Below are 26206 nucleotides of genomic sequence, written 5' to 3'. Positions count from 1 at the left end.
TGTCCTGAGGAAACCTTTTCTATAGCCTACAGTCACATTCTCACAAAATGTAGAAATACACATGTCTCGGGTTCGAGTATGTGTCGACATTTTAATGATAATATAATATTAATGTTAAAACGTGATACCAATACACATGAACTTAAAGTATACTACATGGGTTCCATTGATCCGAGGTGGAACACAATCTATTGATTGATCATTAAAAAATAAACGTGCTCTGAAAATGCACGCGGCATGGCCCCACCCCTCTGGCCACTTAACACGGCAGCCGATAGGCTGGCTGCTTTCAAGATGAGCCCTGACCCAGAAAAGGTTGAGAACCACTGATGTAGCCTAGACATAAGAAAAACATTTCATTATGCGGCTTGGTGGTATGGTCATGAATCATAAACCATATTCCAGTTCACCATATCTCCATCTCAGTAGTCTCAAATAGCTACAAATGTATCAAAAGGCTATACCAATTTAATCTGGGATAATGAAGGCACGCCTACTTTTCCCCCACACATACAAATCTACACTTCCTGTATTGATAGGTATTCATTAGGAGTAGGACATACATATTTTCTCTATTTACTGATCAAACTCAGTGGTATAAAAAGCACTTACTGTAGCAGTGCTTAAGAAGCTGTATTAGGATTGTCAGGGTTGATAGGAAAAGAACAGTGGCTTTCTCTGTCCCTTTATTATTTTCCCTTTTGGGGTCACAAGTGCTTTGATATTGACCTATGATGTATCGTGAAGAAACAACCTTTGAGTTAAGATAATACCAGTAAGACGCCTGAGGGCGAGAAGCGTGCACTGGACATATATGGAGCGTGTATTGAGTGTACAGGGTTTGATGAGGTCAGATCAACATATGGAATGTTAGAACAGGTCAGCTCCATATATGGAGATCTAAGGGTGGCAGCGGTGGCAGTGTCGGGCCTTAATTTTCGGGCCTGTTGAGAACTAGTTTTCGCCGGCTGCGAATGCGAGGGACAATATTACATGATGTCATGTGTAATTGTATAACCTTATATCTCCAAATCTTTGATTCATATTTTTTCATGAATGAACATCCTACTTCATCATGCAAGAGTGTTGCACAAAAGTATAGTGAAATTAGCCGATCTACAAGCTTACAACACGTCACGTCGGCTAGTTTCACTATTTTATTAAATTTTTTAAATTGTGATAAAAAAAAGGTTTCGGACATGCAAGGTTTCCACCCAACAGTGACAACATATGCATGCATGGTACAATTGAAGTGTCCACCAGATGGCATATACGTAGAGTATTATTCTCATCATTACTGCTGAGAAGGGCCATACTAGTGTCCTACAAAGTGAGTGTTAATAATACTCTGAGAGTGTACAAATGGACCGATAAGGGTTAAATTGACACACTGGGTGGCTTTACTGTGTTGTTCTCTTTTTCTGCCTTTTCTGGCTCCCTGTCATGGTCAGTCATGTCAGCGTGTAGTGTACGTGACAGCTGGACAGCAGAGAGGTGCAGGGACAGTCACTATCAATCAATCAGCATGTATTATGAAATCCTGGACTTTTTGTGACAGAAAACGCTGTATAGAAAATAAACATATACTCACTGCTGTCCTTTAGACCCTATAGTCACCTTGGCAGGCTGCTTCCTGCCCCGCAAAGTACACACTACAGTACACAGTACACACTACAGTACACAGTACACACACAACATAATGTACATCTGCTGGAACACACTCATATACGCACGCGCACGCACACACACACACACACACACACACACACACACACACACACACACACACACACACACACACGCATAATCGCATATACAGTACACACATTAATACAATGTGAACACCCACACACTTCTTGCTACACTTTTGCTATAAATGTGGCATGTGTGTGCACTCAAATGTTTGTCTGTGTGTGTGTGTGTGTGTGTGTGTGTGTGTGTGTGTGTGTGTGTGTGTGTGTGTGGTTGCGCACAATCAGTCGGAAGTGTTGAGTCAGCTTGTGTTACACCCCGCTGGCTGTCCCCTGACACTGACCAATGGAAAGCCACTTCCTATAGTATTAATGGGCCCCATTGTAAATGTATTAAACATTTACAGTATTAGGGATGGCAGTAGTTCTCGCATTATGCTACATGTATACGGGTAGTATTGATGTGCCATCTATATCGTTGTTATTGTATCTCCAAGTTTTGACGTTTTATGTGGAAATGAATGCCCTAATTCTTCACACAAAAGTAGTGTCGCACAAAAGTAGTGAAAATAATAGATCTACAAGCTCACAACACGGCCCATTGGTATATCAACTAGATATTATGAATGCTTTTAGCACTATGGTTTAAAATAATAGATTTTTTCTTTTTGCCATTGAATCATTCATACTTCAGTTATTTTGTATTTTACAGTTATGTGTAATTAAATTGCAAAAATAAATGTAACTGTAGTCAATTACAAAGACAAATGTGTCAAATAAATTACTGTTACTAATCAAAATGAGTGATTACAAAAAGGTTACAATGAAATATCTATAGACAATAATGCCTTTTGTGGACAATCAACACACGCATAGATGTTATATTCTCTGCAGAACGTCAAGAGAAAGATTCTTGACAGTAAACAACTAATACTCTTGTTATTATGCATTGCAACTTAACTGTTTTTAATATGATCATAGTGTATACACTAATCATGATTTTAATGTTTTGAATGTAAATGTATCCTATTACATTACAGGTGGCATTGACAAACTCTGGCCTGAACCTCTACTGTGTTGCATTCTCAGTGCTTTTGATGCTACAGTATGACTGTATGACACATGAATTTCCCTCTGGGGTTCAATAAAGGTGTATCTTTCTTATCTCATCTTATATCTTATCTCAGAATTATTGTATTACTTATTACAATTTTAGGAGGACGATCAGCAACTTGTGACATTAGTTACATTTCAAAAGTACAGTAACCTAACCTAAAGCATTGCTTATTCATTCATAATAGCATAAACACAGGTTATTTTATATCTGTACAGTGCTGAGCTCAACTATAGCATGCTACAGTACTTATCTACACTTCCAGTCTCATGCTCATGCAGAGAGGGGGCCCATGCATCAGGGTGGAGGGATAGGTAATAAAAGAGATCGACACATACACCTACCCTGTAGTAGTCCGTACTGTAGACATCTCTGGACATCCCGAAGTCTCCAATCTTCACCAGCAGATTTTCACCCACCAGACAGTTCCTGTAGAACAATGGTAGATATGCTGTCATGAGTAGAAAACAGCAACAAGCACCACAGGATGGTACATGTACTGTAGGGCACAATGTTCTTATGTCATATAGAGCAGAGGTTCCCAACCACTGGTACTAGTTAGGGCTATGCTGAAATATCCATATTGATATATCGATACTTCCTAAGTTCCTCCCGTGATAAATAATCCATACGCCAGCGGCAAATACCGATAAAATCTGGGAGGAAAAACGGGTCGCGGATCGTCCGTAACGGGGGATAATTCCAGGAGGAAAAACGGGTCGTGTAGCGTCCGTAAAACATGACAAAGTTACTTATTACTAGTAGACTAGTAGGCTTTTATGCATAAAAGGCAGATCTGCTAGCAATATGGGCAATATGGCCCCATGTTGCTAGAATATCTACCTTTTATGCAACGAACTCTGTCTCTATCTCTCTCTCATTGTGAAGTTACAAGAGTTAGATCACTGCAGTTGCACTGTTCATATAAGCTGCTTTGATATTATAGGAAATAGCCGACCATATATTTTATTTAAATTGTATTATATGTGTCTTAACCTAACTGTAGGCCTAGATACAGATATGGACCACAGTACTGTAATATACTGTAGCCTATCTCAGTTGAAATTATATTGTGACCAGATTTGACTGAGGGACTTCCATTGGAATATTCTTTTTATTTTGTTATTTTTATAGCTTCAAATAGTCATTGGTTGTTCAAGTAAAATTGATGTGTTGATGTTATTACTATAAGCAATATTGTTATAAAAAAGTTAAAATGACCAATGAGCACCTGCAACTGCACTGTTTAATATTCCATGAGGACTTGGTTTCAATACATGAGCCCAGCACATTTTACTGGGTTCTAACTGACCCAAAATGTGATTCATTCATTATGATCGGTTTGAGAAGTAGAAATATAGGCCTCCTTCTTATAGCTGCCCCTTCCAAGAAAAGCCTATGGTATCGGAATCGGTTGAGACAAATAAAAGCCCAGATTAATAATTGAGGATTTATGTGATATATCGTTGATGAAATCTCTTGCAATATATTGAATAATGCAATAATCGCAATATATAGAATATCGTGATATTATCGTTATCGAGGGCCTAATATTGCCACATATATGGTATCGTGAGGTACCCATATCATCCCACCCCTAGTGCTAGTACCACTGGTGATACTTGAGCCCCCCTCTGGTGGTACTCTATTTACACATCCTACCTACCTAGCCCACCTCCCTGACAATATCGCCGCGGGACGGGTTGTTCATTTTTGGACCACAATTCTTAAATGAGACGATTCTAAGGTTGCCCAATGTTCCAATGTTATTCTCCATATAGAACGAGTGACAGCAGGACTTTGGTACTCTATAGGAATGACATCCAAGCAAAATGACAATGGAACAATGGTCAATGGAAGTCACACTTTCTCCATATTTGCCATTCGTCATCCATGTTTGTTATTCCGTTTCTGCAGTTGTTTGAATACAGGATATATGCAGAAATGCAAATTGCTTTTGTAACGGCTACAGACACGGAGCCCATCATATTTAAAACGGCTACATGGATTGATTCAGCGTATAACATGTGGTGACTGACAAACCTGGTGGCCAGATCGCGGTGTACAAAGTGTTGTGATGCCAGGTAAACCATGCCAGCTGCTATCTGCTGGGCGATATGCAGCATCTGAGACTGTGTGAGCTCCAGGCGTGAGCAGTTTTGGCCCTCTGCCATCAGAACCGCATCTGGACCATGGGCCCTGCAAGGGAAAGAGAGGAGTTTTTAAATGCGCACTTCGCATATACTATATGGATACATGCACTCTATAGTGTATGCTTTGTTTCATTATATAGATATTCCACTGTTAGCTTACGTATGAGTCTTGATGACTATTTGTAATGTATTTTCTTGTCGTACCTGAGGAACTTGTTGAGGTCCCCGTGCTTCATGTACTCAAACACCATAATGAGAGGGTCACTCTCCACACACACGCCGTAGAACGTCACAATGTGCTCGTGCTGGAGGTTTGTCAGCAGCTCAGACTCACGATGGAAATCCTTCCTGGCATTCTCACTGGCCTCTTTGAGAGTCTGCACACACACACACACACACACACACACACACACACACACACACACACACACACACACACACACACACACACACACACACACACACACACACACACACACACACACACACACACACACACACACACATTTAACATTTTATTCATGTCCACATAAGTGATACAATACAAGGACACAAATATTTACATGGTGCTGTAAAAATGTACAGTCAGCAAATAACACCCCTCAGGGGTACAAGTGACATCGTCATATTTTGCGGCTCCCAATAATAGGAGAGATTGCACGGAATTTAAAAGCTGCTTTTTTGGCATCCCAAGTTGTTGGAAGCCTCTTACAACCAACCTATGTAAATGTCCTAGGCTGCCTAAGATAAACACAAGTAGTACACGCACGCACGCACACACACACACACACACACACACACACACACACACACACACACACACACACACATTCAGACATGGTGGTACGTAAGTGATATTCCAATAAACGTATAATTTAAAGGACAAAAACATATGACACAAACAAAAATACACGGCCACCAATTCATCACTTTGAGTGAGCAGTCAGTCTGTTCTGATTTCTTTGGCCCGTGTCCATTGTGAAAAAGCTGTCAGTGGCTTATTCCAGTAAAAGTGAGTTATTGCAACTTGCACAATCTGAAATTACTGGCACCGAGCAAGGAAGGATATAACGGCAGCACAAAGAAATGAGTACCTTTTATATTAATGCAAGTGATTACAATGTGCAATAATGTTTACATTTGTTATATTCCCTCGTTCCCTTTGAAACTAATCTTTGTCTCGGCCGCCATGAATAAGGGAATCTGTCATGATGCTTGTATAACACAAGCAGCGATGGTGAACAGAGACTGTTTCAGGAAATGAAAGTGATACAGGGCCCATATTCATTTCGCATCTACAGAAAAGAAAATATAGAAAATTTGTCTCGTGCTACATGAATAATTGATTGCCCTCGGACTGTATGTGACATGGATATACGTTGGCGTTCCACCTTGAGTGTGTACGTGTGTGCGTGTCAGTGTTTCTGCCCGTACTAACAGTACTGGTGTAAGGATCCCATTACAAATATAGGTCTAAAGGACAAAGAGGAGATGCTAAGAAAGCTATAGGAAGGAAGCGACTAAAATGGCCCCTGTAACCTTTTGACCATAATGCTGAGATGCCAGAAAATGAGACAGACCGTAACTCCACCCTCTAATACTCTCAACCAATTAGGTATCTCGAAAACAGAGGCTGGGTCATGTACATTACAGGATGTAATATGATGCCACATGATGGTGTTATGTAGGATTCTTACAGAATACATGCAGTATGTAAACTTACACGCCAATCTCAAATTTGAAACACAAGTGGTATGTCCTATAGATATGACATTCGATCCTGGTTACTTAAGCTGTGTCTGGACTCAAAATGGGATGAGGATGAACGGCTGAAGGGCAATATACATTTTGCGGAATATATACCATATTGTGCCCGAATATAAGACGACTTTGATTTTAAGACGACCCCCATTTTTCAAGCCTCATTTGTGGAAAAAGAACATTGAATAGTCTAGTCCCCGATTATAATACGACCCCGTTTCTTAGGATATTTCCATTGGAAAAATCTTATACATAAAGTCTTATATGTATATTCAGCACAATAGGGTATATATTTTTTTGTTTTTTCCACTTCTGCAAAATGTGGGCCTTCTTGACCTAAACACGTCAGAAAATATCCACGCATACCTACAGTATTTTACACGCACATTGACTATGGGCCAATTAAAGGCAATGAAAGGAGATCCACACACTAGTTTCAGGCAAAGGATTTACTTTATTTCAGCTTATAGCGACTAAGATGAAATAAAGTATAAATCCTTTGCCTGGAACCGGTGTGTGGGCCCTATCTCCATTCACAAAAAAATATCCCAAATAATCAAACATCCCAAAACATCTAAGAAATTCCATAAATAAAAAAAAAGAAAAGAAAACACTTTACAATTTAAAAATAGCAGATTTTTACAAAAGTTCACGGCGTGACGCGAAGCGACATCTTGTGAGCTGTGAGCTTGTACATTGGGTCCTGGGTCCTTTGGTTATTTGAGCTAAAAGGTTTTGGAACCAAGAGACTATATGTACATTACTGTATATCTGACTATTAATGTACATACAGTATAGACACTGTTCTAGAGTATATGTACTTTACTGTATATCTGACTATTAATGTACATACAGTATAGACACTGTTCTAGAGTCTATATGTACATTACTGTATATCTGACTATTAATGTACATACAGTATAGACACTGTTCTAGAGTCTACAGTATATGTACATTACTGTATATCTGACTATCAATGTACATATAGACACTGTTCTAGACTATTATGTTCATTACTGTATATCTGACAGTAGTGCAGGTACGTCAAGAACACATTTCAGCTATTGTGCCAATGAAACAACAAATGATTACTTTCACATGTTTTAACCCATTCTGGGCGGGAACCCCTATTGGTATCTTACCCCCTCAGGCCGGGAACCCATATTTGGGTTCTGTACAGTATGTACAGTATTCAAAAATGTAAAAATGTTCATGCTGCTATATAAATATTTAAGTTTTTCAGAAATCGGCCTTAGGCCTAAATGGGTTAATCAGTGAGTTGAGTCAATACATTCAGACTAATGAGCAACATTAACTCTGGGACTATTACAGTAAGATGGAGAGAGCTCCTTGTTGATCCATGATCCACTATTGTGTTCTGACTCACTGAACTCGGGCTCAAAGCCACAATATTGTAATCTTAGTCATCCCTTCTACACACTTTCAAATCACCGGAGAAATAAAAGGCAATCAACAACCCATAGTGTGTGAATGTACCGACACATATGCATGTGTTAAGGTCCACTGCCAGAACATTATTGGAAATGACACGTGTGTATGATGGATGGTATGCACAATGTGTGTGTGTGTGTGTGTGTGTGTGTGTGTGTGTGTGTGTGTGTGTGTGTGCGCGCGTGTGCATGTGCGCGCGTGCGTGATCGATGTCACCCCTGTGTATAATATGACCATAAACCTCACTACTGTATTATGGCTGACTGCTGGCTGATTGATAGTAGCCAGTAACAACAGCACCATTAGGCTCGATTAGTGCCTGTTAAGGTTACTGTAATGTGGTCTACCGTACAGTACATGGGACCACATGTTTCTGTAATGTTGTGTGTATGTGCGTGCGTGTGTGTGCATGTGTGAGGAAGCACGTACGGGTGGACGCCGAGGTGCAAAGTGTGAACACTTACACTCTTAAGTAAGTACAGACACCTGAGGGAGAGCACAAAATGCAACGACGGCAGATATTGTTTGCAGAATGAGGGCCAACGTCAAAGAGGAGTCAAGTATCTCTTTTCAACCGCAAAGGATCACCGGAACCCCTTATAAAGAAATGTATAAAAAGCAAGGCTTGTAGATGAAGAATTTTGGTGATTTTCTTAATGTTTGGATATGCACACCGGGAGCACACTCGCGTATCAGCTTGTATTGCTGTATAGCTCAGTGCGCTATATCCGAATGCACCCTATAAGTTTCCAAACTCAGGTTTGGTAGTACTGTACATCCTGAGCAGGGTCCATACTAGGTTCTTATGTGAAAGTTAACCGTAGCATATGGAAACAAATCCAGAACCCGTGAAATATATGGTTCACTTATAGTAGTTATAAATATATGGTTCACTTATAGTAGTTTATAGTAGTTTAATATATGGTTTTATAGTAGTTCTTGAACTAATTGTAGTCGAAAAGAGACAAAAGTGTGGAGGTGCAGAATAAGGGCCAACGAGAAGGATCCGGAGGAAGGGGGTCAAAGAGGAGTCAAATGGTAATTTAAATCTGAGAGTGTACTAAGGTAACATTTATAGGTATTTCTAAATTTGTAGAGTTCAATTTAATCTCAGTGTAGGAAACTGGACTTTGCTGTACCCGCTGGCCTTGGTCATATACAGTACATTCCTGTTATTTATAATGGTAATAGAAATCTGATGCCATCATCACTACAGTGGCTGTGAGACAAAATAAATTTCCTTTCTCCTTCTAAACCCATACTATGTCGAAACTAAATAAAAGAGGAGGAAAAAAGTGAATAAATAAATGATTCTCATCTTGCCACCAAACGTGCTGATTTTTTATCCAAGCTCTCAATTGCTTGGATTTTCAGGTATCATCCAAGTGCTATACAGTATGAACTAAAGTGGAGGCATGGAGGTTGTGGTGCGGGTGGGGAGTCATGTATAGTTAATGAGAAGTTCTCCACCAATAAGGTCTAGTTTCACCGCAGACTGGCAGAGAGCATTCATGGTGGAAGCATGAACGGATGGATGGATGGATAGGATAGAAGGATGCCACTGACATCCTACTCCATGGGAAACCATTCAATTTGACCCCGGAAGTCGGCGGTTTCAGTGTCATTGAGTCTTTCGCTGACCCAAAAAACTCCTTGACGAAAGGGTGTTTGGGAGCAGATAAAATAAGTTTATTTTACATCTTTACATATAGATGCATCTCTTTACATATAGATGCATCTGTACAATACATATTTTATATAGATGTATTGTATAGTGCAATATAATTTAGATTTTTGTTTTTTAATTTATTTTCAAATTTCAGTTGCAGCAACTTCCAATGTGTACCTGGACTTGTCCCACGGCACACCAGTGTGCCTCGCCTCGGCCCACCATATGTTAACCACGCTATACAGATCCTATATGGAAGGATGTAATGTCATTTGCACAATGTTCCAAATATACTGTATCTCATATATCTTGTCAGCAAGGGCTGCAGAGCGGCCATAGCTGAGTGGGTAGCGAGGCCGCCTGGGAATCGCATGGTCGCCTCTTCGACCTTTGGCTCGCCCAGACTACATGTAGAAGTGTCCCTAGACAATTAACCCCCAACAATTCCCCCTGTGTGCTCATCTGAGCATGCCATAGATCTACCTGCTGAAACCATAAAAGCAATTGCTGTAACCCCTCCTCTGGGAAACAGAAAGTACTCCTTTTCCATGACGGGTAATAGTTTCAACTCCAGAATTGCAGTTTAATATCATGCCAACATTCATTTGATTGGAATGTACCGTAGATACCTCATATTGTACCGCCTTGATATTGAACCTACTGCATATATTTTTTCTTCAGAGAAGAATATGTTGTGTTCTATCACTTATTCCAACAGAAAATAATAGGAATTGTCACTGCTTTGAAGGGCTTTGCTTACTGATTGGATACAGAATGTAAAATCAGGGTGGCTGCCTATAATAAACTAATGTATGTACCAGCACATTTTGAACGTAATATCAATGTACTGTGTACTGCAGATTATGCACTTTTAAACCGTTGCTGCCACATGAAGACATCAACATTGCAATTAGTTTAAATGTCATTAAATGCATTCCTCAATTTACTAGTAAATGTCATGACTTGAAGGATGTGTGTTCATTATAAACCTAGAATGTCTGTAGGCCTACATTTCTTTAGTTTACTGCTGAAATCCTTTGAGGTTATTGTCATTAAACAGCAGCAATATATAGGTAATAAACCAAATCAAATTGATGAAAATAGTATATTATATCATGCATATTAACACTAATTATTCACGATAGAAATATGTAAAATAACATAAAACATACTGTGTACTGTATATATAGGTTGTAATATGATAAATTGTCTTACCTTGACAGCCACCAGTATCTTGTCTTGGTCAGGGGAGAGGTTGTAACACTCAGCCAGGAACACCTTGCCAAACGCCCCTTCTCCCAGCTCTCTCTTCAGCACTATGTTATGCCTCTTGATGTGCTGGACAACTGATGGTTAAAGACACAAATCAGTTATCACATTTTAATCATATCTATCATGTTTTTTAATTCAGCATTTATCTACCATTATTACATCATTGTATTAATCCAAAGCATCCTTTCATGGTTTGTTCCATTTGCAGGACAATGCTGAACGTTTTATTTTATGTTAATATTTTAAAATTTTAAAACGTACTGTAAGTGCCTGGACAGCTACAGTATGCCAGTGATCCAGGCCTACACCAGTGATCCAGGCCTACACCAGTGATCCAGGCCGATGCTTAGTGTTTTAATTGAAGCCGGAGTGCATTCCATAGTGACCTTCTATAGTAGCATCGTCGGTCTCCCCCTGCTCTTTTTCTTGACACAACTCAGGATACTCTCTCACAAACACACACACACGCGCGCGCTGACACACGCACATGCACCACATGTGCACACACACACACACACACACACACACACACACACACACACACACACACACACACAAAGCCTAAAATCTTCAACAAACCAACTCAGTGTAGGTTGCTAAGTAACTTCTTGTGATTCTATGCCCGTTAATTTTCCGAATGCTTGGCATCTCACAGGGGTGGGAGGGGCATGGGGTGTAGGGGTTTGTATGGAGGCTACTGGCAGTGGCAGTCTACTGACACACATTTTCAGCCAATTCCTAGGTTCTAAAGAGCGCAGGCAGCAAAGTGGCTCCGATATATTGCAAAGAATAGCCAAAAACTCCTCTTTATCAAAGATTATGATGCCCTGGCCTCGTGTTCACTTCACAGAATTAATCTGGGCACTCATACTAGGCGAACGTTCAACACAAATATGTGAACACACATCGATGTAGATGATCTACAGTATAACGTTGTGAGCCTGTAGATTGGCTATTTTCGGGGGTGAGATTTGGGGGGGTGTATTTTAGTGTTTAATTAAGTGGTAAGAAGACAGATCTCTTCCTGCGCAGTGGCATGAATACATTTTCTATTGTCTGCATACAAAAACAATGCTGTACACACACAAATCCATCCAACAACATATAGTATACACAAACAAACATACAGTACAGTACTCTACACAACATCTGCCACACACATGTACCCGCTCATACAACATCCATACACATGCATTCATGCATCCTTAAACAAGCACACATACACACAAGCACGCACAGGCGTGTGCACGCACGCACGCACGCACGTGCACACACACACACACACACACACGCACACGCACACGCACACACACACACAGTATCCACACCAGGACTCCCAACAGCTGAGATTTATCTGTGATGTGATTAAGAGATGCATTTGAAGGAAAGCTCTCCACTCACAATATCACATTAGAGCCCAGCTAGACTCTCAGAAGCTGCATCGATCTACACCATAACCTACTGAGAAACACCATAACCCAATATTCCACAGACAGAGAGAGAGAGAGAGAGACACACACACACACACACACACACACACACACACACACAGACTGGGAGTGAAAGAGAGAACCAAGTACTGTACTTGTAGTGTGGTGGAGGAAGCTACTGTAAATGTGTGTTTGTGTTCAGCATGAGCATACATACGTACGCTTGTGTACAGTATGTTTGTGGTGCGTGCATGTGTGTGTGTGCGTGTGTGTGTGTGCGTGTGTGTGTGTGTGCGTGTGCGCATGTGTGTGTGTGATTACATATACTGTACCTTCCTGTACACGTGTGTGTGCATGTGTGTTCATGTTCGTCCCTGAAGACACAGACAACATCTTGCTTTCCAAAACAACATTAGGTCAACGATCTCACTGCACCCACAATTCCCCGTGTTAATACTACTACATCATGAATTCAGATCCCACATGTCAACGGCTGACCGTTTTAAACAACTCATTATCTCACCACACCATTCCCTGCTGCTGTGGTCATCTAATGGGAGTATACTCCGTGGTCACACCTTGCACCAGTCCCACTCCCACTTAATGATCAGCCTCAATAAATTAATGTCTGGAGACCAGCAATTTCCCCTGCACTCGTTTGTAACAGCTGCGTTCTGAGGGGTGGTTTTGACTTCCTCCTTTTTTGTATGGTTCTAAATGATGGTTGCACTGCAAAGCTGGTCTTGTATGGATAATTATCAGGATGTCACTGTAAAGTAAACACTGGTCTCACACTTCACAAAAAAAGGCAAAGAAACACACAAGCTTTTTTTCTTTTTCTTAAACTTACACACATTATATACGTACTGTATCCTACTGTAGTTCAGTGGTCCCACTCCCAACCTGTTGTTCTGGATCCTCAGGGGGGTCCCCAGATGACAGTGAAGTGACAATTTAAGGACTTTTAAGACCCTTTTAACCAGTAAGATGAGGGCGAGAAGCAACCTTGCCTTTTATCTGCCTGGGAGACGGCAGATGGCAGACTGCTGGGCGAGCGCTGGCGCTTTGGCATGGGGGTTCAGATCAACATATGGAATGAATTCTGTACTGGCCATATATGGAGCGTGTCTTGAGTGTACAGGGTTTAATGAGGCGTGACCATATACTGTATGTATTTTCTTTCTACACATTCTACACTATTTTCAAGGATGAGGGGAAAAGATGATAATGCTGTTTTTGAATGTCAGCCATTTGTCCCCCCAGCTTTTACTCCATCAGATTAACTCATTTCAGATGCATGTATTCCTGATTCACTCATAATTCTAGCACAAATGGCACTTTTTAATCAACAACTTTCAAAATGAATGTCAGGACATATATTATTCTTCGTCTACCATTTCCTTTATAGCCAAGCTGCCTGTCTCATTTCCCATCCTCCTTTCACCCAGACTCTCCCCATCTCTTGCTTTTACTCCATGTTATACTACATATCCCAGGTAGGCAGGAAGGGACACTCCAAAAGCAGATGAAAAACTTATTTTTTTACTGCTTCATCAAACTTTATTTGCACTAAATGTTTTTGCCTTAGACTGAAAGACAGACCAATTTGAATCATATTGGATGTAAAATGTCCTGCAATAGCTGTCATATTGCCAGGCCATTAATACATTGCACTAAAAGAGTGTGAAAGCGGATTCAGCCACATGTAAATGATCACCCCAACCTGCACAGTAATGATGGATGGGGTAGGTGTTAGACTTGGTGCACATGGGCCATGTCAGAGCAGTGAGATCAGAGAAGTTGGCTGCGATGTCAGTGCTTTGCAGACGACAGGAAAACAGAGTCCTTCACACGATCGGATCCCCCTGTCCATTTTGGGGATACTGTTGAGAGCAGTATAATAATTGCTTTCTCTCTCTCTCTCTCTCTCTCTCTCTCTCTCTCTCTCTCTCTCTCTCTCTCTCACGCACACGCACGTGCAGTTATTTCCCATCACCATCGGTCATTTAACATTCACCTCTACATGTGTGCATATCTCATTAAAATAAATCCTATTTTCCATCCTGTCGGTTCCTCCCCGTGATAGCCTCCAGTACAGCTATCACTCCTTAATCATCAGCATCCAATTATTAATGTCCAGACACCATAAAGCCCTTAATGAATCACTGTCTTCCCACCCTCCTATCAGGCATCCCACCCATCCTTCATGACCGCTCCTCACACCTGTTAATCACCACACTCAAAGAATAATTAATGTCTGCTGAAATGATATTCCCCATCAAGCATCTCTCCGCCCCTCGCTCTCCCGCCGTTTCCCCTTTCCATCTTTTCTCCTCATCAGTGTTGCCATGTCTGCTTATGATAACTGACTTTGCGGGTTTGTATTCCCATAAAGTCGGTTTTATTGTTAGTTTCGACCTTGGGTGTTTGTTTCCAAAGTGTAGTTCCTTAATTTGGGCTACACATTAAGGTTGTTTAAACCCGCAAACATGTTCATGCAGTCAAGGACCGCCAAATTAATATGAAAAATAATAAAATATATTGCGTCAGGGACCACCATACAAGATTTTTGTTAAAATGTAAAATTCAAATGTTTTGACATTTTTATCAGCTATTCTCAAATAGCTACTAAATGGCAGAGGCTCATGTGACCTAAAATAGTCGCTTCTTTTGGGCTTGTTTTCATAGACCTGGTTGCTGCTTGCTTGTTACTCTCGCAAAACCTGGCAACACCGCTCCTCATCCATCCATTCCTCCCTTTGGGGCCACCTTTCACACATTCCAGCTTGCTAAATAAATAAATGGACTCTTCATCCGTTTGTCCCTGTCCATCCTCACTCTTTGTCTGCGTGTATGTGTTTTCCCCAAGCACGTGCCACGCACATAAGGATTTGTATTGACAAACTGTCACAGAGTGTTAATGATGTGTTAATAATAACATGTGCGGTGTCATGTTAATATATCTTCAACAGAGGCCATTGTCATCTCTTAACACATCATGTCTTTACTTTCTACAATGTGTTTTAGTATCATTTTCAGTAGCTGTTTAGCATCCTTTAGGGTAGGCCATTTTTTATGTGTTCCAAATTTTGTCCAATTCTTTCAAGATTTTCCAGTAATGATCAACATTCTTTATCCTATAGTGCTCCCATTGCCCTGGGCCTTTTCACACGCACGCACGCACAACACCAAAACAAACATGCACCAAACAGACTCGCGTCCTTCCTGGCAGAGATTTCAAACTTCACTACTTTATTTTTCCATCAGAACTTTGTGCAGTGGAGAACATACAGATACAATACACAGATACCCAGGTCCATATATAACTAAAGCTCTACTACAGTACTTAAAAGCATAATAGATTTGTGCTGCACTGAGCACCTCTTTCTAGTTTCCTATGGACAGGTAGTGCTTTCAGCACTCATGACCTGAAACAGGGACTTAATTGACCTCGTCTTAGCATCTAGCGCAGACCAACTGAACCGACTCACCCTCACAGGGCTTCATTAATCGGACCTGACTCCCTCACTCCGTTACCTCTAGAAGGACCTGACTCCCTCACTCCGTTACCTCTAGAAGGACCTGACTCCCTCACTCCGTTACCTCTAGAAGGACCTGACTCCCTCACTCCGTTACCTCTAGAAGGACCTGACTCCCTCACTCCGTTACCTCTAGAAGGACCTGACTCCCTCACTCCGTTACCTCTAGAAGGACCTGACTCCCTCACTCCGTTACCTCTAGAAGGACCTGACTCCCTCACTCCGTTACCTCTAGAAGGACCTGACTCCCTCACTCCGTTACCTCTAGAAGGACCTGACTCCCTCACTCCGTTACCTCTAGAAGGACCTGACTCCCTCACTCCGTTACCTCTAGAAGAAGGTGATCCGTCACCTCAAATGCACGTACAATAGTTTTTCAATTAATTCAACTTTCACGGTTTCCCCTCCTAAAAAATATGTATAATGATAATCTAAATTCTGGCTCTTAAAAAGTACTGAACCACTTCAGAGCCAGGTCAACCAACCAGTATATTCATCAAGCAAACATTATGGACCAATTTAACAATTAAAATCTGATTCTTGATTGACCGGAGTCTGCCAGGGGTCTAAACTACCGCCGATCAAGCTCACCACAATGTTATAGATGTTAATAATGCTAATGTCTCAACTTGACAAACTACTGTAAACAAAGGTCAGCTTTTTTTAAACACGTCTCCGGTGGACAAACACAACCTAGGAATCTTCTCGTACTGCAGTCTTAACAATGTGCTAATAGAGCATATCGTTGGTTCTGGCAGGGAACCATAGTCAAGCCGTGCCTCGTCTCCATTAGCTGATCAGCCAAATCCTGCCAAGCCCTCCATCAGCTGACGCTGATGACTGTTACCGTGTGGGGGTCCCCGAGGGTCACCCGGAACATCGAGACCACCAGGAATGTGCCCATTCCGTGTGTCCCGAAAAGGTTGAGAAATGACATAGTTACCGTGTGGGGGTCCACAGGGGGTCACTGTACTGTACTGTACTGTACTGTACTGAAACTGTGTGGTCATTGAGTATTGCATTTTATGAAAATGATTATTCTTCTCTCTCTCTCCCTCCACCTCAACTCCAACCACACACTGGGTCGGTTAGAGACATTAGAGGGACATTGTTGAGAAATTAACCTTGACAGAGCTGCATTGGATACAGCACAAGACCAAGCAGCAGGTGCTTCACAACAGGGCTGTTATTAAGCTCAGCTGTCAATATACTGAAATAACATACTTGACCATTGACCAAGCAGAATCATAATCAGAAGAATTTTCAGAAGCATTCAACCAATAGGTGTTCCATCATGCTCGTTCGAAGCACAGCTGGATGACTATACTTCAACTGATTCCCTGAAACGACCTGTTGCAATAATGACTCACTCCCGCAGTAATGGGTTCAAAAATGTATACATAATTACTTAAACCTATTCAGCGTCAGTCACTCAGCTTAAAGGGATAGTTCAGATTTCTTTAACTTAAGCTGTATGAAATACTTTCCATTAAGTGGTTGCAACTGTATTAACTGATTGCCCGAGTCCCGTGGTGGGAGTTCTGCTCTGGTTTTGGTCAATATTAAGTAGTTCCGGTCATTTTGTAGGGGGCACAGGGGGCCATGCAGTAAAAGTAAATGAATTCACAAAACTAACGTCATTTGTATTATTGACCTATTTCTAAAATATTAGCGCAACTTTTGTTCAACTTTGACCCCTCTATCACATGGAATTCTTTTTTGGGCGTAGTGATATGGACACAAAAAACATAGTTCCGTGTGATATATATAAAATAAATAAAAAATAAAAAATGAACGAAAGTTGCACTAATATTTTAAAACTTTTAACCCAAAGTCCAGAAGGATATTGTCTATGCAAATGTGCATTGAATGTGCCCCTGGTATGGGAACAAAACTGAAGGAAAAGGGACCTGACATTACGGCCTAATGTTGCTCTGGAGCTCTTTGCCCCCTCGATGCATGTACATATCCACATTCATGGATAAACACACTATAAAGCAAAGTTGATGCATTTAGATCTTTAAAAAAATCACACCAGTGTGAAGTGAGGGGCGCTCTTATCGTACATCATCATGCATCATCTCATACTGGCCAATCAGAAGGCCTGTTGCCACAAATTTACGTCATATTTGGCGGACATTTGACCTAATTTCTCCTTTCATTGTCGATGGCAAATATTGAGACTTGTGAAGCTTCCACCCAACAGGCTCTGAGCATATCGGCATATTTTTATATATTTTGAGTGTTGCAAATGACAATTTAAGGACTTTTAAGACCTTTTTAATACCTTTTTTTATTACTGCATCAAAAGTAATCGACAAACTATATAAAAATGTTCAAACATTGGCCAAGTTGTCAACTATTACCTAAGAGAGAGGCAAACATTGTGAAAATGGCTGATCTACAACGGCTCGCCATTTTCACTATATTTATTGAAAATGTATTTATTATTTATGAAACTAAAGTCAAACTAAATTGAATGCGTCAACTCCTACAATTCCAAGGGTGGGTGGTCCCCATGCAGTTCAAATAGGATTATTTTGGGGCGTTGTGGCATGAAAAGTTTCTGAATGAACACTGCCCTAACCCAGGGGTTCTGAATGAACACTGCCCTAACCCAGGGGTTCTGAATGAACACTGCCCTAACCCAGGGGTTCTGAATGAACACTGCCCTAACCCAGGGGTTCTGAATGAACACTGCCCTAACCCAGGGGTTCTGAATGAACACTGCCCTAACCCAGGGGTTCTGAATGAACACTGCCCTAACCCAGGGGTTCTGAATGAACACTGCCCTAACCCAGGGGTTCTGAATGAACACTGCCCTAACCCAGGGGTTCTGAATGAACACTGCCCTAACCCAGGGGTTCTGAATGAACACTGCCCTAACCCAGGGGTTCTGAATGAACACTGCCCTAACCCAGGGGTTCTGAATGAACACTGCCCTAACCCAGGGGTTCTGAATGAACACTGCCCTAACCCAGGGGTTCTGAATGAACACTGCCCTAACCCAGGGGTTCCCAAAGTTGGGGTCGGGACGGGAATCCACATGGGATCACGGGACACTGATGGTGGTGAATATAATTAAACAGAATGAGTGAAATGCAATGTAAAAAAAAATATTACATTTACATTTTACCATAATTGTTACAAAACCCCTACATAGCACTAGACTATGCACACCAAACGTGCACATTCATGTGCATACAATTACCTCTGGGATTAGGTTGGGGTGACGACAACCCCACATTATTTTGGGGTTGGGAGCTAAAAACGTTTGGGAACCCATTCCCTAAACGACCTGAAGGAGCGACAGGGAACGTTAACTTCTACCTTATTCACACCCCAAAACACGGCCAATTGGAGCACCCTGCCAAGCCGGAGACAACACGGGGGAATGCAATCACGACCCAAATGTTTCATTTTGATGAAAGAAACCAAAGCATGTTGTTCTGCTCCATCCAGTAGCCTAAGTAACACGCGGCAGGTTGTCAACAGCGTGACAAAGCCGTGACATGCAGATGTGTTAAAAATGCACCCACATCACCACAGCTTTTCTTACACCTTCTGAAAATTAATGCCACACCTAATGAGACATGTTATTTCTTGTCTCTCTCTCTCTCTCTCTCTCTCTCTCTCTCTCTCTCTCTCTCTTGTCTATCTCATTCTCTTTAGCTCTACACCACCCTATGTTCCACCTATCTCCTCCTTTCTGGAAACTATGAGATCAGTATTTCTACTGTGTGTGTGTGTGTGTGTGTGTGTGTGTGTGTGTGTGTGTTGGGTTTGATGAGGTCAGATTTTGGAATGTCAGACCAGGTCAGCTCCATATATGGAGATCTAAGGGTTTGATGTGGTCAGATCAATATCGAAAGAATTCTGTACTGGCCATTATATGGAGCACGTCACAAGGCGTGACGGACGCGAGATGCAGGTTTTCATATAGTAAACTGACCTACGGTCTCAATAATGTGCTGTTCCACTGAGCCTATAATGACCCGCACTTATAATATGTAATTTCAACATTGTTTTTATTGTTTTATTATGTTTACATTTTTTGTAAATTAATGCCCTACTTCATCAGAGTAGAACATTAGAGTCTTGCATAAAAGTAGTGTCATGACTCGTGTGCATTCTATTTTGAAATGTTTTTAAAATAATACGTTTTGAACAAATAAAGGCTTCCACCCATGAAGCATGGCTAGAACCTTAACCATTAGGTCCCCTAGTGCTCTATAGAGCGTCACAGTCCCGCCCCCTTTCATGACGACGCCAGGCCCAGGAAATTATTCCCAATGCATTTTTCCCATAGACATTTCAGACAAAAATGGAAAAAGAACCACCGCTCATCCGCTGAAAAAAACTTAAGAGAGGTGCTGGAGCTACAAAGGGAACATGAGAAAAAATAAAGGGAAGCTCCGCACACTCAGATCTGCGCCCAATCAATGTATTTATTTAGCAAGCTATTGACCTTCTTCAGGCATAGACATTTCGAAACGTATTTATTTAAAGACCTTTTAAGCATCGGACAAAGCCAACTCTTGCCGTGACAAATCATGACAACAAACTTTTTTGGACCAAACAAATAATTACAAAGAAGAAAAACAACTAAAAAAGTGTTGTAACCTGCCGTTTCTTTCTTTGTTTGGCCCAAAACATTGTGTTTATTGTCATGATTTGTCACGACAAGAGTTGGCTTTGTCCGTGGCGTAAACGTCTTTAAATAAATACTTTTTGAAAAGTGGAAAATGAACAGCGATTTCTTTTCCGGGTCTCTCGAGGGGGCGGGACTGCGACGCTCTATACTTCCAGCGATTTATTTCCACCTCTACAACAAATCTACAAGCTCACAACACGTTGCAACAATAAGCTATTTTTGGCAAATGTTCATCGACATGTATAGAATCTGGGCCCTAGTGTACATGTGGTTACGACAGATCATTGGCCTCCATTAGCATTACACTGAGTTCATTATGGACAGGACTACACACGTGCACACACACATGCACGGTCGCACGCACGGGTCGCACGCACACACGCACACGCACACACACACACACACACACACACACACACACACACAGTGTAATACTGTATTGACTTCCATTGATTTCCTGATGTTATATACCTGCCCTTAGTCAGTAAATTGTGGTCTGTCTATTGGTTTTATAGCAGGGATGGAAGAACCGCTATAAATGTACCCTATATAACCCCTCCCTCTCTCTCTCCCTCTCACACACACACACACACACACACACACACACACACACACACACACACACACACACACGAGCACAAAGATGTGCACACACATAGATTTATAATTTACTGTAAAGATGAGGCAATAGCCTGGTGCTTCCTTTTAATCATAATGTCTCTTCAATGTACTGTACCAGGTCCATGTTGTCTGTCTGTCTGTCTGTCTGAGTGGTTCTCAACCTTCAGGTTTGACCCACCCATCTGACCACCTAACATGGTTTATGTATTTATATATTTTGAATGATCAATCAAGTCATTCTTCAAGGTTTTAGGTTTACATTGATCTTTTAAATATTACATTCTTAAAATTTGCCAATTATTCCCACTCGCAATTTACTCACGGGCCCGGCCCACAGGTTGAGAGAGCGCACACACACACACACACTCACACTCACACTCACACTCACACACACACACACACACACACACACACACACACACACACACACACACATGCATACAGTATACTGTACATGCTGTACACACTTTCCTTTCAAGATGGACAGCTTATATTCAGCAGTTCCAAGGCCATTGCCATGGTAGCAGGAATGGTGTTGCCATGGTAACCCCATGTATGCACTAACTCACACAAACACAAAACAGAGACACACACACAAGCATGCGCACACACACACACACACACACACACACACACACACACACACTACGGTGTATTTGTGTTCTTGCCATTATTAACCCTAACCCACGGGCCGGCCGGGGTCATGAACCAAAATAGCTGATCTCCAAGCCCACGTGTCACACATTGTGAGCTTGTATGGGTGTATAAATCTAAATCTAACACACACACGCACGCACACACACACACACACACACACACACACACAGTGCCATATAATAGGGCACTACACTGACGTCAACGCCTTTGTCTCCTAAAATACCAGTAGCGTCTTGTTGTTGAGCCTCCCTTCTCCTCTGTGCTCTCTCCTCATTCGTCTCTAGTCCCCGTCGCTGTCGGGCAGAAACCTCATATCTCCAAATCGATTACTTTATATGATTTTTTCCCGCACAATTTAACGCCCCTTCGTCAAGAGTGTCAAGCGCAACTAGTGAAAATAGCAGATCTACAAGCTCACATTGCGTCGCATCGCGCCGCATTGTGAGCTTGTGGATCTGCTATTTTCGCTATTTCTGAAAATGTATGTTGCGTTTCCTGAACAGTAATGGTTTTGGACATACAAGGTTTCCTTCCACCCGACAGCGACGTCTTGTACAATCCATACAGCAGCGCAGCCACAAGGAGCGAGGGAACTGGTCTGAATCGATTCAATGAATCCAATGTTCATTAGACTGCGGGGGAGGCCAATTAAGAGCAAATTTCTGTGTTGATATAACAGCCTGGCAACTGTAGTATGAAGAAGTAGGGCATTCATTTACGAAAACAATACCGTAACAAGTCACAATAGAACTGTCACTTGTTTAATCATGTGAGCTGATCGCATGTACTGTATGCCATGGCCCATGTCAATGCAATTGTGCTGTAACATTGCATGGAAATTCCTCACTTCTTCTATCATGCCAAGTCCAAACTTTCCAAATAAGAAGAAATGAACTACAACATTGAGTTCAAACAATCCTAGACTAGAAGGAACACTTTTCCTCTTTGGTCGGTGAAGAAAGATGTCCAGCCAGTGAGACGTTACAGTGGAGATTAGTTGCCAGCCTCCAGCACAAACAAAGGGGAGTTATTTTTCACCTTGAGCTCCAGGTATTGAAATGCAGTGAATTCTGGGACAGGGGCCTGGCCAGAGATTAGTGAGCACAAAAGACCCTTTGTTACATTTAATTACAATTATTGTTCAAAAACAGCAGGGAGAGCAGCTGTTCCAAGTTTTAAAGTTCCGGACTGATGAAGGAACATGATAGAGTTGTTGACAAAAACATTAAGTTACAGTTGACCCCCAAACCAGAGTTCATGTGAAGTATTATGTTTTCACATTAACTTTATATACTGTGGGTCACACTGACCAGCTACTGGACACTTTATATGTGGCAGGGTCACACTGAGCTTGTAGATCAGCTATTTTCAGCAAGTATAAAATCAGCCTGTCATCAAGGCCTGCCAAAATACATTTTAGTCGACTAAAATCTCATGATATTTAGTCGACACTACAACATTCCAGGTGACTAAAACTAAGTGAAAACTATTCAAGGGATTATGACTAAAACTAAAATCAAATGTTGCCGTCTTTCCTGTGGTGTGTGGGCTCCATCCACTATGTTCTAAAGTTTCTTTAGCCCAGCATCCAGCCTGTCGATGTGCGTATTCTACGTCCGCTCTGGGTCCTTGACATGAACCACTGGTTTAAGCTGATAACCAAATGTTCACATTTCCGAGAGCGTTCCTGCACTGTCCTGGCTGAACTAGCGCATACTTATCGACGATGGGAGAGTTGGAAAGTAACTAAGTACATTTACTTAAGTACTATACTTAAGTACAATTTTGAGGTATTTGTATTTTACTTTAGTATTTCCAATTTCCAATACTTTTACTTTTACTCCACTACATCTCGGATTCCAAATATAGTATTGTTATTGTATTTGTACTTTTACGCCACATCTCTACTCCTTTTAAAACATGTGAGTATACTTTTCCCACCACTGGTACTTCTGGGGGTACAGGCTTTAGTTCCGACATACTATTGATCCGAAACCTCAATCCCTAACCTAACCATAACCGCAAGCACGGGAGCAGCGCATGTCGGACCATCGCATTTTCGCATCGCATCGCATGTCCCCGCGCTTCGGACCTTTGGTGTGTCGGAAAAGCGTGCGCACCCCACTTCTGGACGACGGTGCTACTTACAGGTGTCAGACTTGAGCAGGCTGTTGGTGCTCCTGAAGTACTGGGGGTTCTCTATGACGGGGATCTTGGTCATGCCGATGATGACGGCGTCCGGTCCCATCTCTGAGGAGGACGGCGTGTTGCTGCCATTGGACACGTGGTGAAGAGGAGACGCAGAGTCGTCGTCGTTGCTGATCACAGAGGACGGCCCTGCCAGACAGAATAAGAGTTACTTTTGTAACTAGTAAAGTAATTAGTTACTTTTTCAGACTAGTAACTATAACTAATTACTTTTAAAAAGTAACTTGAACAACACTGGTAACAGGTGTCTCCCAAATCCCAAATCTCCAGCTCTTAACAGCTAGAACATACCTGCATGCTAATTGAATCCAATCCGTACAGAGAACCCATGCAGGATACAGGATAAACAAGTGAAAATGTATTTTCTGTTCACTAAAGAGCTGGAGAGACCGGGAGGCCGATAATGAAAAAAACATGAATATAAAGCGTTTTGACATTATTATACTTTTTGTTTTAACAAAACAAACACCACTATAACTTGGGAAGGCAGAGTCTGAAAATGAGATGTTTGAGGAAGCTGTGTTATTGTTTCTGACCTCATAATGAAATACCTGAGGCAAGAAGGAAGGAGAAAAACAGACTAACACCACCATCTATCAATGCAGACCCGCACATGCAACACACTTACTTGCTTACTACACATGCACACGCACGCACACGCACACACACACACACACACACACACACACACACACGCACACACACACACACACACACACACACACACACACACACACACACACACTGAGCTGAGAGTATTAGCTCCAGTTGGTGTTATTTTATTTTTGTTGGTCAGGCTATAAAAAAGCATGGTTTTAATGATGAAGTAATGCGTGGACAGAGGTGAAAGTGTGCTTCTGAGGTAGATCGCCATCTACCAGTAGTTCACAAAGGCTGTGCACTGCAGGTAGACCACATGACATACATACCCCTAAATTTATATAATTAAAAAGACTATCTTTGGCCACTATCTGCCACTTTTATTTTATTTAACCACATTTATCAGTATGCATGTGGTTAAATAACGTTTCAGGTGGGTTAAATTTCATCCAGTCAGGAGAGACACCACAAAGATAATTTACCAGCTAATGTTCCAGTTCCAATTTTGTTGGAAATATTTGTCATTTTCTTGTTTTTTCCTATCGCTTCCGATTTCACTTGTGCACCTGTCCTATAGGAGTACTGTACTGTGTTATGTTCATGCATTTGTCTGAATTAATCAGTGACTCAATGAACCATGAAAGGCTCATTCGTTGTGTCCTGGGGTCAAGGAATGCATTAAAATTGGACAGATGAGCTGAGCAATAAATTGTCTGGTTTTGGTTATAAGGTTGTGCATATAATGGTGTCTTTCCTGGTCTTAAAGGCTGCATTACAGTAAAGTGATTGACTTATATTCTAATCTACTGTAGCTGAGTGAAATGAATACATTTAGCTTTAGTTACAAAGCTCACAAAGCTTACTATATAGTAAAAAATGTTTTTAATTCATCCATTTGTAATTCCAAGAGTGTAAATGGACCCACACAAAGGTCCATTTGGTTATATTTGTGCACTCTCAAGCTGTGTTCACACTAAACATTCATTAAACCCTAGAAATTACCCTCCAAAAAAGCAACCACATAGCAAGCTCTTTTATCAAAGCGCTTACTCTGACACTTTTTAAAAGTTTAGAATAGGTTAACTTTTTTTGAGAAGATGCTCAATATTTATTGTGGAGTTGTATTTCTCAAAGGCAGACCTATTAATATGTTGCTGATTCACTAGCGTCAGCCGACTGCTCCAGATGGAGCAAGCCAGCAGTGGTACCTGCCAGGAGAGAGCTGACAGCTGGGGAGGAGAAACACACACAGTTGCTGTCCATCTGCCAGCTTGTCCACAACAGTGATTCTCAACCTGTGGGCTCTGAGGGTATTGCAGGTGGACCCCCAAATAAAAAAGGTCATGGTATTATTATTTTTCATAGTGATATACCAATAATCATAG

The 26206-nt window shown here is 41.4% G+C and overlaps 1 protein-coding gene across 1 annotated transcript in view; it reads right to left on the bottom strand.

The window, feature by feature from the left end:
* ntrk2a (neurotrophic tyrosine kinase, receptor, type 2a) overlaps positions 1-26206 on the bottom strand; it is a 102751-nt gene that overhangs the window by 10363 nt on the left and 66182 nt on the right. The window contains exons 14-18 of the mRNA XM_080766581.1: positions 24162-24350; positions 11056-11186; positions 5163-5335; positions 4849-5004; positions 3150-3234 (exon numbers count right to left, since the gene is read on the bottom strand). Coding sequence (XP_080622707.1) covers positions 3150-3234; positions 4849-5004; positions 5163-5335; positions 11056-11186; positions 24162-24350 — 734 coding nt within the window. The remainder of the gene's footprint in view (positions 1-3149; positions 3235-4848; positions 5005-5162; positions 5336-11055; positions 11187-24161; positions 24351-26206) is intronic.

Source organism: Protomyctophum bolini, assembly GCF_963924005.1.
Source record: "Protomyctophum bolini genome assembly, chromosome: 6".
Lineage (NCBI taxonomy): Eukaryota > Metazoa > Chordata > Actinopteri > Myctophiformes > Myctophidae > Protomyctophum > Protomyctophum bolini.
Note: the sequence above shows the minus strand (reverse complement) of the source record. Positions and strands in the feature narration are given on the sequence as shown.